This window comes from Lontra canadensis, unplaced genomic scaffold (assembly GCF_010015895.1).
Source record: "Lontra canadensis isolate GAN:19392208 unplaced genomic scaffold, GSC_riverotter_1.0 scaffold5, whole genome shotgun sequence".
Classification (NCBI taxonomy): domain Eukaryota; kingdom Metazoa; phylum Chordata; class Mammalia; order Carnivora; family Mustelidae; genus Lontra; species Lontra canadensis.
Window position 1 is genome coordinate 31,584,548 of NW_022630999.1, and position 15,713 is coordinate 31,600,260.

At 42.9% G+C, this 15,713-nt stretch overlaps 1 protein-coding gene across 18 annotated transcripts in view; it reads left to right on the forward strand.

Moving 5' to 3' along the window:
• Nucleotides 1–15,713, forward strand: part of TENM2 (teneurin transmembrane protein 2) — a 1,216,596-nt gene that overhangs the window by 780,469 nt on the left and 420,414 nt on the right. For 2 of the 18 annotated variants that reach the window (XM_032851751.1, XM_032851758.1), the window contains exon 1: nucleotides 14,204–14,452. The exons of 13 other annotated variants lie outside the window; for them this stretch is intronic. In XM_032851751.1, coding sequence (XP_032707642.1) covers nucleotides 14,450–14,452 — 3 coding nt within the window. In that variant the 5' untranslated portion in view covers nucleotides 14,204–14,449. Of the gene's footprint in view, nucleotides 1–12,993; nucleotides 13,058–13,515; nucleotides 13,828–14,203; nucleotides 14,453–15,713 lie in introns of those variants that run through there. 3 more of the 18 variants (XM_032851754.1, XM_032851759.1, XM_032851755.1) reach the window with 3 other exon arrangements.

Genomic DNA, 15,713 nt, shown 5'->3' on the forward strand with positions numbered 1-15,713 from the left:
TTTCCTAGCAACAGTGTGTGACAATACATACAGCGTGAGACAATACACACAGAGTGCCAGCCAGGAAAACCTCTCCCAAGCCCTGGTGTCCAGAGTTTTTACAGGGACTCAGTCACAGAGACACAGTTGACCATCTTTAGTTTCTAGTCTCTCCAGAGGTCAACCTGATCCACACAGTTCAGAGTTCCCACCGTAAATCGCGTTTTTAGACTATCCTTTATAGCCCAATGCTGCCAGGTGAACAGAGATGCTAATAAGGCAGAGCATTCCCAGGACTTAGAGATTACCCCTCTGGAGCCAGAGCAAAGGCCGGATGGACTTCTTTTTGTACTACACAATTCCCCAACTTTTCCAAAAACAGCCCTGGCCTCCAGTGTGGTCCTGGGTCCATCCTTAAACCAATCATTCTGGCATGGAGAGGAAATATGCCGCCTGGCTTCGCCTGGGGGCAGGACTATTCAGCAGGCCCACTACGTAAAGGAGGGAGGAGGAGTGTTGGTCCTCCAAGAATGTTGGACATTGATCAAGCTCTTTTCAAAAGTAAATAAAAGGATGAAAGTCTGTGTTCAGTTATAAAAGGACTCCACACAGTAAATAAAACACCCAGTTCCTTTTTTTTAAAAAATATTTTATTTATTTATTTGACAGAGAGAGAGAGAGAGATACAGCGAGAGAGGGAACACAAGCAGGGGGAGTGGGAGAGGGAGAAGCAGGCTTCCTGCAATGCAGGGAGCCCGATGCGGGGCTCGATCCCAGGACCTCGGGATCATGACCCGAGCCAAAGGCAGCTGCTTAAGGACTGAGCCACCCAGCCGCCCCACCCAGTTCCTTTTATTTTAAGATTTTTTTTTTTAAGATTTTATTTATTTATTTGACAGACAGAGATCACAAGTAGGCAGAGAGAGAGAGAGGTTCCGAAGCAGGCTCCCTGCAGAGCAGAGAGCCCGATGCGGGGGTGGGGGGGGGGCTCGATTCCAGGTCCCTGGGATCATGACCTGAGCTGAAGGCAGAGGCTTTAACCCACTGAGCCACCCAGGCGCCCCCTTTTATTTTGATTTAAGTGGAAGTCATTAGCAAGTCCATGGGAAAATGAACTGAAGGTGACTTAGTAAATGTAGCTTTTTAAAGAGACAGAGCCTCTTAAAATATGACATGTGGGACTTAAGAAAGAGGCTGACTAGTAACGTGTCACTGAGGAGGCTCTGTAGTAATTGCTCGTGCAGTCTCCCACCAGGAATGAGTTGTCTGTCTCATTTCCCTGGAGCAATATGAAAACGCCCTAGTGCTGTGGTTCCCAAGCTTGTCATATGTTGGAATCTTCTGGGGAACTTTTAAAAATTCTAATGCCCAGGTCACACCTGACACTAGGGAAATCAGAATGGCTGGAAAAGGGATCTAGTGATCTCTGTTTTTGTAAGGATCCCTGAGGATTTCCATGAGCAGCACTTTGGAAACTACTGTCCCAGAGTGTTAAAACAACACAAACTCTACTTCTGAACACTAGCTTCCGGTATGGCCCAATCACCAGTCAGAAAAACTGCTTCTGAGAGTCAGCAGCTTGTAGGGCAAAACCCGGGTTGGCCAGGTCTGGGTTTAAGTCTGACTTTATGTTCACTAAGTGTTGGTTCTCGAGCAGGTGTCTTAGCCTCTGTATGGTTCGGTTTCCCCATCTGTGAGGAACCTCAGCTCCAGGGAACATCTGAAAGAAATAGAGGAAGTGTTTGGCATAGCAAATGTCACTTCTTTTCCTTCCACTGTCACATTTTTGGTCAGAGAGAGTCCCCTAGTCTTTTTTTTTTTTTTTTTTTTCCTCCTGGTTTTTAGACGCTGTAACTTTGTGTTGTTGTTTGGTTTGGTTTTTAACATGTCTACGTAAGGTTTTTTGGTTCTGTTTTGTTTTGTTTTTAATTCTATCTCAGTCAGTAATGCAAAGATTTGAGGTTTTCTTTGTTGTTAAATATATTTGTTCCCTTAAGTATTGAATCCCAACAGGGGGTGCTCCTTTCAGTGACTTCTCTAAGCAAGACGTATTAAGTATCTATGACAATATTTCATCAATCCTAAAATGCATTCACTTGCAAAATAACTCACTGCTACTTTATGTAAGAATAAGAGAGGAAAAACCTTTGCCAATGACACTCTAACATGCCGTCAGTTCCAAGAGGAATTCCTATTTCATAAACGTTAAAATGAACAAGGAAATGTACATCCTGGAGTTGGTGAGATGCGGTTTTCTCCTGGAGCTCAGGCGTTGAGACACAGAGCTATACACACTCCAGATTCAGTTGTCAAGGCCAAGAAGGACTAAAACCCACAGATGGCTTCAATCTTCCCTCTCCTGAGAAGAGAGTTGATTTCCAGTTTGATGAGAAAATTCTTTTTTATGGCTCTTTTAGATCATTTAATGTCATTCACTGATCACTGTTTCACCTTTGAGAAATACAGTGCCCTGTTCAAATGGTCCCCATTTTTAAATCACATTTCTTTAAACACGTCCAGTTTTAAATGGCTGTACATCAACCCACGCATGGATGGGAGAGTGAAAATGGCTCATTATTTCAGCAGATCACATAAGCCATGATACAGGAAGGCAGGAGGCAGGAAGTTAGAGGGAATTCAATTTGATGATCACATGATCTTTCTTTCTCAAACCTCCCCATTCAACAGAAGATCTTATGTTGTGATCCCAAATGGGTCAAAATACAAGCTTGGAAAATTTTATTTGAAAAGAGCCCTTTGCTTTTACATATATATAGATATACATATATATAGATAGATAGATATAGATATATGTAATTATATATATGATACATATACATATTTATATATATAAGATAAATGTAATATATAATTAAATATATATACATATTTAATACAGATATGTCCATTTCTCAATCCTTACATTAAAGCCTGCTTGCCCAGGAATGCACCTACGTTTATACATTTCTTTTCTTATGTAGCTGACTAAGTATGTCCCTGAGGAAAGGCAAGGTGATTGGAGTGATTTGGGGACAGGTGACTAATCAGTGATTCTGACTCAACCTGTTGAAATGAAATCTTTGTATTTAGTTTGGGAAGTTAATTTTTTGATGATGGAAAAATATTGTGGGGGAAAAAAATCACAGAAAAAAGAGCACAAAACAAAAATAATAGCCACTTCGATTCCAAATGAGAATCCTACTAATAGCAACTTGGTACACCATGCTGGGGCCCAGCTCCAGCCACCAGAGCTTTTCTTTTAAAGGTAAGCAATTTAGAGAATGACTCTACTCCACTGTGTGGTAGGAGGATGGGTGCCAAAGTTAGATCTTTAAGGAAATAATCTTATTAGCCCCTCTTATTAAGGAAGCCTCTGCAGTGTGTAGACTTTGAACCTTCCTGATAAAAAGTAGGTCTTGTCAAACAGCTCACAGCTCCTAGTGAAAAGGTTGAACTTTGTTGGTTTAGATCATCAAATCCAAATGCAAACATGTTTCTAAGCTTCTGTTTGCATACTCTGGGAGAAAAAAAGACTTTCTCATTTTCTCTGACTCCAAGGAGATGGCATCTCCCACCGAAATTACTAAATCGCTATGTTAATGGCATGCACAGAAAGGCAAAATTTTCCTGCAGAATCTGAAATTTAAAGCTTCCTGTTGTCATTGTTTGGGACCTTTTATTTGACTCTTTATTTATTTTTTTCTTTTTTCTCTTAACGGACCCTGGTCCTTGAGTTTCCCAACCATTACATTTCCGAGCTGACCCTGTCTGAAGTTGTAAGGCTGAGATTTTGACAGCTTTGTCATTTTCATAGCTGTGAGGGTTGATGTCAAGCTTACAGGATTATTGCTCTCCACGAAGACTTCACTACGTAATCAAGTGGAAGGTCAGGAAGATAGGCAAAAAAACAAAACAAAACAAAACTCTAATTAAATCAGGAAGGGCTGACTTGTGCCTATAAAAAAATTTAAAAAATAAAAATCTTCCAATTTCATGCTTGGATCCAAGTGCAACAATTGGCCGCAGTCAGGGGCCTCACTTGCTGTGATGGACAACAAAAAATTGCCATTTAAGTGAGCGGCTCCTTGAAGAAATAGCTTCTACTGTGCTATAAGGCTCTTCTCAAATCAAATTAAAGAAAGGCAGGGTAACACATAGCTTGATTAGAGGAATAGAAGGGGGAGAGCAAGCTCTTGACTGGCATCTGCTGCTTTTGCTCTAAAGACATGTGGCTTCTGGGTACTGGCCCAGTAGGTAATACAAGTGGACAGTAGTAGTGCCCAAATAGAATTAAAGGAAAGCACAAGACCTATTCTCCAGCAAACAAAATTGGGAAGAGCCTGACCACAAATTTTTGCATAAAGGCTCACTGCAATAAGGAACCAAGCACCTCATGGGATTCCCGAACTACTTTAATCCATTTTAGCTCAGCACATCCTACCTGAGACCTGCTATGTGCCAGACATTAGCTTGACACTAATGGTTCAACAAAGTCATTGGCAGGAGCATCACAGCTGGGGGGGACAGGTGAGCAAATACTAGGAATATATGACAGTAAATATAATGATAGGGCAATACTAATAACTTCTTAAAATTAAAAAAAACTTCTTAAGCCTACTATGTGCCATTCACGGTTCTAAGTGCTTTACAGGGGACTACTCGTTAAATAAAGGTTAGACTATGAGGCCTGGAGCACAAAGGACATGAAAATCCCCTGAAAGATGGTGTCTGAATCGGTTTCGAAGGAAGTATAGGAATTATATGCTATTCTGGAGAAATACAGGAATGAAAGAAAACCCTTGCTAAATAGAGAAAAGGCCTGAAGTATGCACCTTAAGATATCATCCAAGAAATAGGGTATTCCTCCTGCAGCATAAAATGAGAGGCAGGTGGTGGGGAAAGAGCTGAAGACATTAGAACAGAATGAGGGCTTTGTCCTATAAGTGATGGAACCAGCAGAGAATTTGTAAGTAGGGATGATGTTCAGATTTCTATATTAGAAAATCACCCTAAGATCTGGAATCGCTCCTGTCCCTATTGAAGTAAGAGCAGTGCAGGTTGGCTCTGGGGCTGTCCACCTCTTCCCCTGCCTGAGGCACTTGTGTGGAGCTCTCAGGGATCAGATACCCGGACATTCCATTTGTTGATTAAAAATGAAAGGAATCAAGATCTTCATTTATTGGTGAATCCTGCCCATGGAAACATAATACTTCTGTATCAAATCTGATTCTTAGAAAGCACCGCCTTCTTCAAGCAGCAACCTGAGTGTATACCACTGACTGACTATCTGTGGGAATGACACCCCTTGGACAGTTGGCTGGAAATCACATTAACTCCCACCTGCCTTTCCACTGGGCTGTGTGTGAGGCCATCTGTGTCTCATAGGTCACGGAAAACCATCATGCTGAGAGATGTCTATCTTTGATGGCCAGTAGCATGACTGACTAACAGGGCAAAGGACAAAGGTGGTGGGGGTGGGCTGGGGGGGGTGGAGACAGAGAGGCAGCCGTAATGTGTGAGCCACAGTGAGGTGTCTAGGTGGGCACACAGAGTGCTGATGATGTCCCCAAGACTTACCACTGCAAGAAAGGTGGGCCATCGGGGATGAGATGATGAGCTAATATGTATCAGTTTAGAGAGTGACACTCATTTCTTCCCTAACCTCTTTGCTGCAGGTTAAACTCTCCTTTGTGTTTCTATAAACCAGGTGCTGGAATTACAAAGTTTGCTTCCTGTCCTGGAGAGCAGATGAGTTTCCTTGACACCCTTGCTATAGTGGCTCCCATTTTTTCATGATCAGGGGCTGGACACTGTATCCTGGAGAATGCAGGGTACATCCCAGCTGGTGGGAATGAGGCTGAAGTTGTAAGACAATGTCTCTGAAATATGTCCTGTCGTGGAAGGAAAAGAGTCCAACCAACCTAGCTGAATAACTTGGAAGGCCTTCAGCGGATAGAGGACTATTATGTAATTGTCCAGGTTTCTGAGAAGTGCTTTACTAGAGAGGTGACCAGTTGTACGGTAACAGACCGTGCAAACACACATGTGCAACTGAGCAAAGCCCTGGGAAGCACTGTGCTGCAGTGGAAAGGGTGGTCAAAGAGCAGTGAGAATACCCACCTGTTCCCAACTTGCATTTTGCTCCTGAGCTTACAACTGGGGTAGCATTTTCCCTCTCTACTCTTCCAAACAGTGCCATGGTACAAGACGAACCTTCAGTGGGTCGTCAGCCTCTACCTCTCTGGCTGAGGCTGCAGCCTAAGCAGCGACAATGGAAGCCACCCCTCCTCTGTCTGCCAGCCACCCCCCGCATAGATTTCTCAGGAGCAGGGCTCTGGCCCCCTTGGTCATTTCAGGCCTGTAGAGCCTTCCTAAGTTCTCACCACATATCAGCTTTCTAAATTGAGAAGGTGATGAATTTTTAAATTCTTGAACCTGTGCTGTAATAATATTTCCACCATGCTACACATTACAATGCAAGAAGGCTACAGATACATTTTCTTAGGATGCTGAGACCATGAAATATTGATGGGGGAAGGGAGCGCAGCTGTGGTAGTGAGGTTCGCCCACAATGAAGGAAGCGCTTCTCAGCTCCGCTTCTTATTCTCCATCTTTCTCTCCTGACACTGAGGATGGGAAGGAAGCCCCAAACCCACGATACCCAAGGCTAGTTCCGTGAAAGCTCTTAAAAAACTCTGCAGTGAAATCTGTCTAAAAAGGTCTTTATCAGGTCTCCAGGGACCAATTGCTAATGCAGCTAATACACATTTGATCTATACAGATGATTTTCCCTTTGTCCCCAAGGGAACCTCCACAAACACTTTGGATTTACATGGTGCCAAGCCCAAGTAGCCTGTCGGAAAACAAATAGCATTTTAACACATTCAAGCATCAGTTCCCAGGATGAAAAGTAGCATGTGGGCTCTTCTCTGAGTTTTCTATCTGTGCTATAGGACATAATCAAACTTCATTTTTAGAGCATTTCTTTTCCTGGTGACATTTCACTCTGAGGCACTGCATTCTGAAGAGAAAAGGGCACAAAGTAGACACTCGGCTGCTTCAAAAGGAAAAGAATAACATTTCATCTCAGATGTTATTTCCAAACACATGTTTGAGTGTCATGTGGGGACCGGTAAGGGTGGTACAAATATGCAAGACATCCTGAAGGGGCACCTCTTTGAAAATGTGATATTGATCTATTAATTGTATTACATAGAAATTGTGCATGTGTGCGTATGGATACGCACACACACACAGTTGTGGTTATAGATAGCTAGCACTACTAAGCTGCAATTTCACAGATATTATTAGCTAGGATGAGGTAAAGTTGGAAACAGTATTTTTCTTCAAACGGACTTACTAAATGAATGGAGAGCTGAAGGTCAGATAGAATGGTGGCTGCCGTAGTTTCAGGGAAGAACTGCATGGAGCGCAAGTCTGGAAGGCAATAGGAAAATGACTCCCACTTGGGAAATGCTGATCTAGGGAAACTCCCCACCTATCTAATTAATGGGAGAGTCAGGGCCAGTGCTGCCCTTCCCTGGCCAGTGGTGATGAGCGTGGATCGATGAGCCTACATCCCCAGGCTGAGACAGACTATAACTGATTCCCTGTGGCTCACCAGGATTTGAATCACAATTCCCTTTATCAGAAGTCCTGTTTTCCTTGTGGTTTTAAGCAGAAAATTGCATGCACATGGTGCCTCCATCGGATGTGTCATATCAACCCTCCTCATGATGAAATGATGTAAGACAGGATATTATAGGTCACTCAGGAGACAGGGTATTCAGAGAGGGAGTCCTCCAAATGGGTAGGCTCTGCCCTGGGTTCACAGGTACAAGGAGAGAATTCGTAACTCTCTCAGGATGTGTCTGAGCCCAAGATAGAAAAATGACGACAGTAGTGCCTAGCCACTGAGTCTTTAGTATCAGCCAGCCACGGCACATTAACCTTCCGAAGAACTAGGGAAATCAGGTACCATTTTTCTCCCTGGTGTATTTACGGGAGAGCTAAAGTTAGTGACATACAACAGCAAGGAGATCCAAATCCAGTTTGTCTGATGAAGAGGTTGGATTGCATTCACAAGTCCAAATAAGAGGCCACTGTCCAGCTGTGAACACTTTGGGGGAATGACTGTTCGTGGAGCTGTTGGTGCTGTTCACAATGGGCGTTTGAAAATCCTACAAAGTCTTCTTTAGAATAGTGTCCAGATTTAAGCTTTATCCCTGGCAACAGGAAATCACAGAATAAGAAAACATTGACCATGATCTTTTTTTGGGTATGGCAAAGGGTGGGAGAGTTGGGGAGGGGGGGTGGTATAGGAAAAAGAGAATGAAGAGAAAATAATAAATCCATATTAGAAAAAAGGAATATATGTGCCAGGGTTGTCTTTCCAGATCCATAGTCCTAACAACACAGTGTCTATTGTATAGTCCTAATGACATGAGGAAAATACATACTCTCCTCCATCTTTTTTCTAACCTATATTGTAAGGGTTTTGGACTAAATGACCATGTCAGTCCCATTAAAACACTTTGAATCTACACTAGGGTAAAAGCAATTTATTTTAGTTTTGCTTTTGAACAAGCAGTATTCGGAAGAGAGAGTTGGGTTGGACAGTGGTTGCTAAAACACTAGGGAAACCTTACCTTCACAGGTGGCTCCATCTGGAAAAAGACAACAGAGCCACACCATCGTAAACGATCCCAGGAATGGTTATATAAGGGTTCTCCTTCCAGAGCAGGGAAGAGGGCATGACTCAGCGAAAAGGGCCCACATTTTATCCCATCCCAGTTCTCCCTCTTTGGGCTCTATACCGGAAGCCTTTTGCCTTCTTGCCCATGCATAGACTTGGAATGTTGTGGGATCAATCAACTTTCTCATTCAGCCTCTGTACACAGCAAAACGTTATGAGTCCTCTCCCTAAAGAACTTAACTGTAACCTCAAAGCATACGATTACTGCTTCCCTTTTGCTTCATTTAAGAAAGTTACTCAGGATTAGGCCGCTGCCTTCAGCTCGGGTCATGATCTCAGGGTCCTGGGATCGAGCCCCACATCGGGCTCTCTGCTCAGCGGGGATCCTGCTTCCCCCTGTCTCTCTGTCTGCCTCTCTGCCTACTTGTGATCTCTCTCTGTGTCAAATGAATAAATTAAAAAAAAAAAAATCTTAAAAAAAAAAAAAGAAAGTTACTCAGATGGGGATCATACAGTTTCTGAATCTTCTCTGCCACTTTAACTTCTTACACCACCATTCTGAAGATAGCCTTAAACAATTGGTCTGTTCTATGGAAACAGGAAGTCAGTGCCCCAGGCAATTCCTTCTATTGTTCTGGACGCCATGATAGTTTCTCAATTCTGCCAACAAGACTCAGGTAGGTAGGCCTCTTAGGTAGGCTGAACAGTACGTATTTAGGGATATTCATCATTAGGTATTGGGTTTGAGCTTCCACAGAGGGGAAAAGAAACAAAAACAGAATTTAAAGACCACCAAGAGTGCTTTCATATTATTTACAGAAACAGAGAAAAGCCTGTGTCCTAAGACTAGCATTCTAACCTCCCCTATTATAAAAGTACAAAGGGCCCAATAAAGTCAGAATTCCCCTCAGATGAAGTATACCTGGTAGGAGAGGAAATTTTCCACTCAATGCTGGCTAATTTGGTACATAACATGGAGGGGGGAAAATAAGGGAAATGTTAACTTAATGAAGCAAAAGCATGACTTGCATCAGAAAGCGATTAGCTGTGGTGATCTGTGCAGTGAATAAAGCCAGGCCATGTTACAACTTGATTTGGCTGATGTGTTTCAGAAGGACTCATAATTCATGTCTCAACTGGAGAAAGAGCTTCAGCAAATGATGCAACATACCGCCTTTTTGTTCAAGTGGTTTGACAAAAAAAGAAAGAAAGAAAAAGGTGGCGTTGCTTGAAACTCTGAGAAAGGGCCTTGATGTCCATGCGGTCCAACTGTCCATCAGATGTTGTCACAATGTGTGTGGGTATTCCTCAGCTGTGAAAAGTGGTAGACCCTACTTATTTTGAAGACTTATCATTTGGGGAGGCCTTGTTTACATAAGCAAGAAGAAGTGATTCGTACTTAAAAATAACTGCATGTTCAAGACAGTGTTGTGATTGTTTATATAGAACTAAGACGTAGTTATTTGCTAACTATATCATTAGAGAAGAGATTTGTGGGCAAAACTCTATATTTTTCAAAGATATTAATAACATGCAGCCTTTATAAATTATGAAGTTTGCAATACAGTTTTCTCATTTGAAAGATTTAGAAACTTCTAGCAAAACCCATAGATGGTAAAATGGCTTAGCAAAAACTGTAGAACCTCATTTATTGAAAAACTTAAAATCAAAATTTAAAATAATCCCTTTCTGGAAAAACAAAAAACCAAAAAACCAAAAAACAAACAAACAAACAAACAAACAAAAAACACTAAACTCATCATGAGGTAGTGGTCCCATAAGCACTTTATTAAAGCAAAGAGACTGGATTGGAAGGTGACAAAGAAACTAGCTGTGAGTTCCACTGGTTTTATGTTTAGCCTTGTGTGGTGATGAAGGAGCATTTGAAAGGTAGTCAGACCTCTGCATAACAGCAAAGCTGTGCTGGATGACATGAAATGGAGTGAGTCCCTTCATCTCTCTAGTCCCCCTTGTCCTTTTTCATTAAGATGCCAGATTTCTATTAGATTGTGGCTCTCAACCTCTGTTGCTTATAGCTTGGGGAAGGGGGGGTGTAGTTAAATAGATGGGGGATTCTGGAGGATGGGACTTCAAGCCTCTTCCCCCGCATCCCACCCCACCCCATCTCAAGCGCAGCCAGTCCCTCTGGCTATCAAAATTCTGAAATAGGTTTAGTTTACGATTTAATCAGCAGAAAGGTGTTCAGTTGCTTTTTTTTGGTTTTTTTTTTTTTAAGATTTTATTTATTTATTTGACAGACAGAGATCACAAGTAGGCAGAGAGGCAGGCAGAGAGAGAGGAAGGGAAGCAGGCTCCCTGCTGAGCAGAGAGCCTGATGTGGGCTCGATCCCAAGACCCTGGAATTATGACCTGAGCCAAAGGCAGAGGCTTTAACCCACTGAGCCACCCAGGCGCCCCTTATTGTGTTCAGTTGCTTTTTATTAAAATGTTGGAATTCCCTTTAAAAAAACAAATTCTCCCTTAACACTCTGTTTTTATACTTGAGTTTTTATTGACCTCTGTCATGAGGCAACTACTGTAAACAACTTTATCGAAGGTAAATGATAACGATAACTGCAGCATTTTGCACACAGATTGTTAGTAATGATCTGCGTGCTCGGGGAGCACTTAGAGATGGGGCTCAGGCATCTGTGAACCAACCAATGTAAGTTTTGTGCCTTTTGATTGATAATCTTTTGAAAATTCATAATAACCAAGGTTTATTATGAGCTCACAAAATGTCAGGCACTGAGTTAAATACCTTTTATTTCTGACTGAGTCCTCAAAATTCTAGAAGTGAGTTTCATTATGCATAGTTTACAGATAAGAAAATTGAGGCTCAGGGAGCATGAACAGCTTGTCCAAGGTCACAGGTGAGGAGATGATGGACAGAACCTAAGGCCTTTCCCATCTTGTAGTTCTGCAGGGTAAAAAGAGGGTCCCCAGGGGCCCCTCACTAAGACTTCTAGTCTTCAGTCAGCCTCTAAGTTGATTATGGCTTAGTTATTGGAGGAATAAATGATATTCTGGAATAACCTTCCCCCCAAGGAATCCATCTCCATTGTTACTCTAGTTAGTTGCTTCTGAGTCCTTTCCAGGAAAAAAAATTACAGTGTGTATTAGACTCCTTAGTGGCAAGAATAAGAGGAACCACCTCAAGTTGAGAGCATAGTTGTGCCCTCCTGTGGCCAAGGCCTCCTGAAGGGTCAGTGGACTGGACGACCCAGCATTTTGGGTATGAGAAGCCAATACTACAACTTTGAAATCATCTGACAGGGCACCTTGTATTTGCTTTTCCATGCATCAGATCTTTGGGCACCTGGGTTGTATGATTGTGTGGCATGTGACTCTGTGTATGTGTGTGTGTGTGTGTTATCATGCTACCTCTCATCTGTTTATTATCAAGGGATGTTCTGCTTCTTCACACACCACAGCAAATTCCCCATTGCTTTGCGATGGTATGTATCAAGGAGTGGGTTTGGGGCGCCTGGGTGGCTCAGTGGGTGAAAGCCTCTGCCTTCGGCTCAGGTCATGATCCCAGGATCCTGCGATCGAGCCCCACATCGGGCTCTCTGCTCAGCAGGGAGCCTGCTTCCCCTTCTCTCTCTGCCTGCTGCTCTGCCTACTTGTGATCTCTGTCAAATAAATAAATAAAAATCTTAAAAAAAAAAAAAGAGTGGGTTTGCAACCCCTTTGAGCTCTATTCTACTGACCTACACTGTATTCTCTACCATAGTTTCCATCTCAGACACCAGTTTTCCATCCAAGGGTCTGAATGGGAATGGACTAAGTCATTAGATATGACAGTCACTTAAAAAAATAAAAACTTGGCAAACACAGCAATGCACATTCAAGGGAAGCCTTTGGAGAGAAGCAGGTTGCTCTTTTCTCCTTGTGTTCCTGGATGGGACAACTGACTTTGCCCAAGCTGACTTCTTGCCTAGATAAACTGACTTAACTGTGAGGTCCTGCCAAAGGTTGTTTCATTAAGCAGTGCCTGGGGCTTTCGCAAAGTTAAGTCACCTCTGCCTGCCCAGCAGGGACTTTCTAGCTAGACACCAGGGGAAATGTCTAGCCTTCTCACGACTCCTACAGAGGAGGAAGCTTCTGTCCTCATCTTTCCTTTTCTGTGCCAGCATACTGTTCTTTCTTCCTGTGCCTAACATGCCCGGCTCATAATGTGTTGTGGAGCTACTGACAAGAAGGGAAGTGGTGGACTGCGACTTGGAGAATTGTTCGTTTTGCTGAAGCAGAGACTTGGGGACAGAGTCATTGCTCTACTTGGCGAAATCAGTGGTCTTCCCATCTAATGCTGTGACTTGGATGGGGCACCAAGGAGCCTTTGTTGGGTGAGCGTGATTGCTCTGCATCTAGCTTGGAAGGGTAGTCATGTTGCCAAATGCGCCTTACTTCCCTTAACAGCCCATTCTAAATCAATCTTCCATGAATTCATCAAAACGGTTTTCTCGTAGTGCTTCAACTAGGCTGTTTCCATATCCGCGCTCCTGACCCAGGGTAGCCACTTGCCGGGCATTCCCTGAACTATTCTCTGAACTTTCCTCCCTGGAGTGTCGTCTGTCTGCTCCAGGGAAAGTGTCCTTTCCCCCTGGTTCATTTGCCATCGTGGCCATATTTCAATGCTCTCTTGTCTCCTAATAGATGAGTTAGGACATGCCTCAAAGTGCTCCTGTTTCCTCTGAAAGGGGTTGAATCTGGGAAGTGGGGGGGGGGGTATATGTGGGAATGGTTTAATTGTATCCATGAGGATTCTTAGTAATCAGGATGCCAGTGTGTGTTTTCCAGAGCCTAGAGCTGACATAAATAATGTAGCGTACCTCGCTTTGTGCAGGCTTGCTGAGGAATGCTGATGGAGAAAAAGCCAAACTGGGATCTGAAGCTCCCGGCTCCCGGCACAGCCTTTAAAATCTTTTTATTGAGTAGCAGTTTTGAAACTGCAGCCAGGGCCTTGGCGGGCTGTGTATGCCAGCAGAAGCGAATGGAGGAGTCACTTTGGAGGAAGGCGCCTCACTTGGTTTTTAGAGAAAGAGAATCTAGAGCAGCTCGGGCGGCTCCAGCTAATGATTGGTTAATTTCATTTTGCCTTCTTAATCCCAGAAGGACTAGGACAGCTCTGTCCAGGCCCTGAGAGCCGGGTAAGTGTGCAGCTGTTGCTAACAAGATATGACTGGCCCCTCAAATATTGTTAAAAGCATCTTGCTAGCCTTTTAGAGCCTCTTGCCTTAATGGTAAGAGCCGAATGAGCTTTGCGGGACAGCTAACCCCAAATGAAGTCCTTCAGCTTAAACTCATTTAAAGGCAAAGTATGCACTGGGGAGAACAAGGGGGACCACAAACGCCACAGTTCATTTGCAGGAGGGAAACAAATGTGTCTTTACGTGGGATTTTTACAGGAGGTCTGCCAAGCCAAATTTCCAACTGAAGCATCTTCCAGATTTTAATTTAAAGTGTAACTCAAGCCCTGTCTGGGGCACCAACCATATAAGTGAATGAAAAGATGGGTGGGGAGTAGAAGGATGTTAGAAATAATTCTCTGTTGCTCATGGTAAGGGACAGGTTCTGGGCACTCAGTAAAAGAAAAAAGTCAGCTATTCCTTGCTTATACTCTGGTGGTTTAGAGAAGGACCTCAGGGAACATTTGTGTTTTTTTTTGTTTTTGTTTTTCCTTTTGATTAAGGCATTTGGGGTCTAGAAAAGAAGATTAAAGCAGGATCCGTTTAATTTATTTAGTTTGCCTCACAGACATGAAGCTTCAGAATGGTAAGTATCAATTATCTTCTTACGGGGTGGGGATACATGGGGAGAGGGGTTCTCAAGCGGGCGTTCTGAGCCAGGACCTGTTAGCAAATCCGAGCTGGTGTGTAGCTTTGGCCAGTGGTCGGAGTTGATGTGTGGACCCAGAGAAAGCACTGGTGACAACTTTGGTTGGACTGGGAGGGTCTGTGCAGCTTGTCACTTACGGGATAGTTCATCTGCTCTTGCTGGCTTGACAACAAGGAGACCTCCTTTGGATACCTCGTTTACCCGCTTAGATCACGAGAAAAATGTAAAAATATTCAGATACTTACATCATGGAATGTGTGTATTTATTTTTTTTTCCTTTTAAGTTGCTACATAGTTGTTCTGGGTTTTCTCTGCATTTAAAAAAAGTATGATCTAAATGTGTTTTATCAAATAGTGCCTGGAAATTTTGACTGTGTTATGATCCTCTGAATGTATTACTAAGAACTCTCAAACTTTTAGCGATCTGGTTAAACTGGTGGAAAAGAAGCCCTTTTTTTTTTTTCCCTCAGCCTCATTCCATCGTTTCCCAACAGTGCCCAGATTTTGTTTACCTGCTATTTTAAAGTCCTCCATCAAAATGTGTGTTCAGTAGACACGAGAGCCCCACACCCTCCTCTCCGCTCATGCAAATGCTTTCTATCCCTGATCAGAGTGGTTCAGTCTTGTTTTCCCTGCGGGTTTCTGTCATCATGAGTAAGGGAAAGGGGATTGAAATGTCTTTCGTCTGAAAGATCTCCCTCGACAGTTTTCTAGAGCAATCCTTTCATTCTTCAGGCAATGGCAGGCACATCTGTGAAATGGGCTTGAGACCCGATGAAACTGGAACGCTCGGCTCTCTGGAAGCTTCTCAGTCATGCTTGCAAATCCTTGAAAAAAGTTGTAGTAAAGGTTTAGCTAAGGGGTTGTCTGTAAGCGGTTTTCTGTAAGCCTCAGTTGAGAAATACTTTAAGTGTCTCCCCCCTGCAAACTGATTGCTTGTTGATTTTTATTTATAAGTGCATTAGAAGGAAGTACGTTTTAACTGCAGAGAGAAATACAATACATCTAATGAACAAAACTCGGTTTTTATAACCTAAGAAGTGACCTAAAGGAATGTGAGGAATTGATAGAAGGCTATGGTTCTCGGGTACAAAGTCACGGCTTCATGTTTAATTTAACAAAACATTAAACATTTCATGTTTAATTTAATGAAACATTAGAGCACTAGGATTTGTCACCTTCATGACAGAATGTCAGA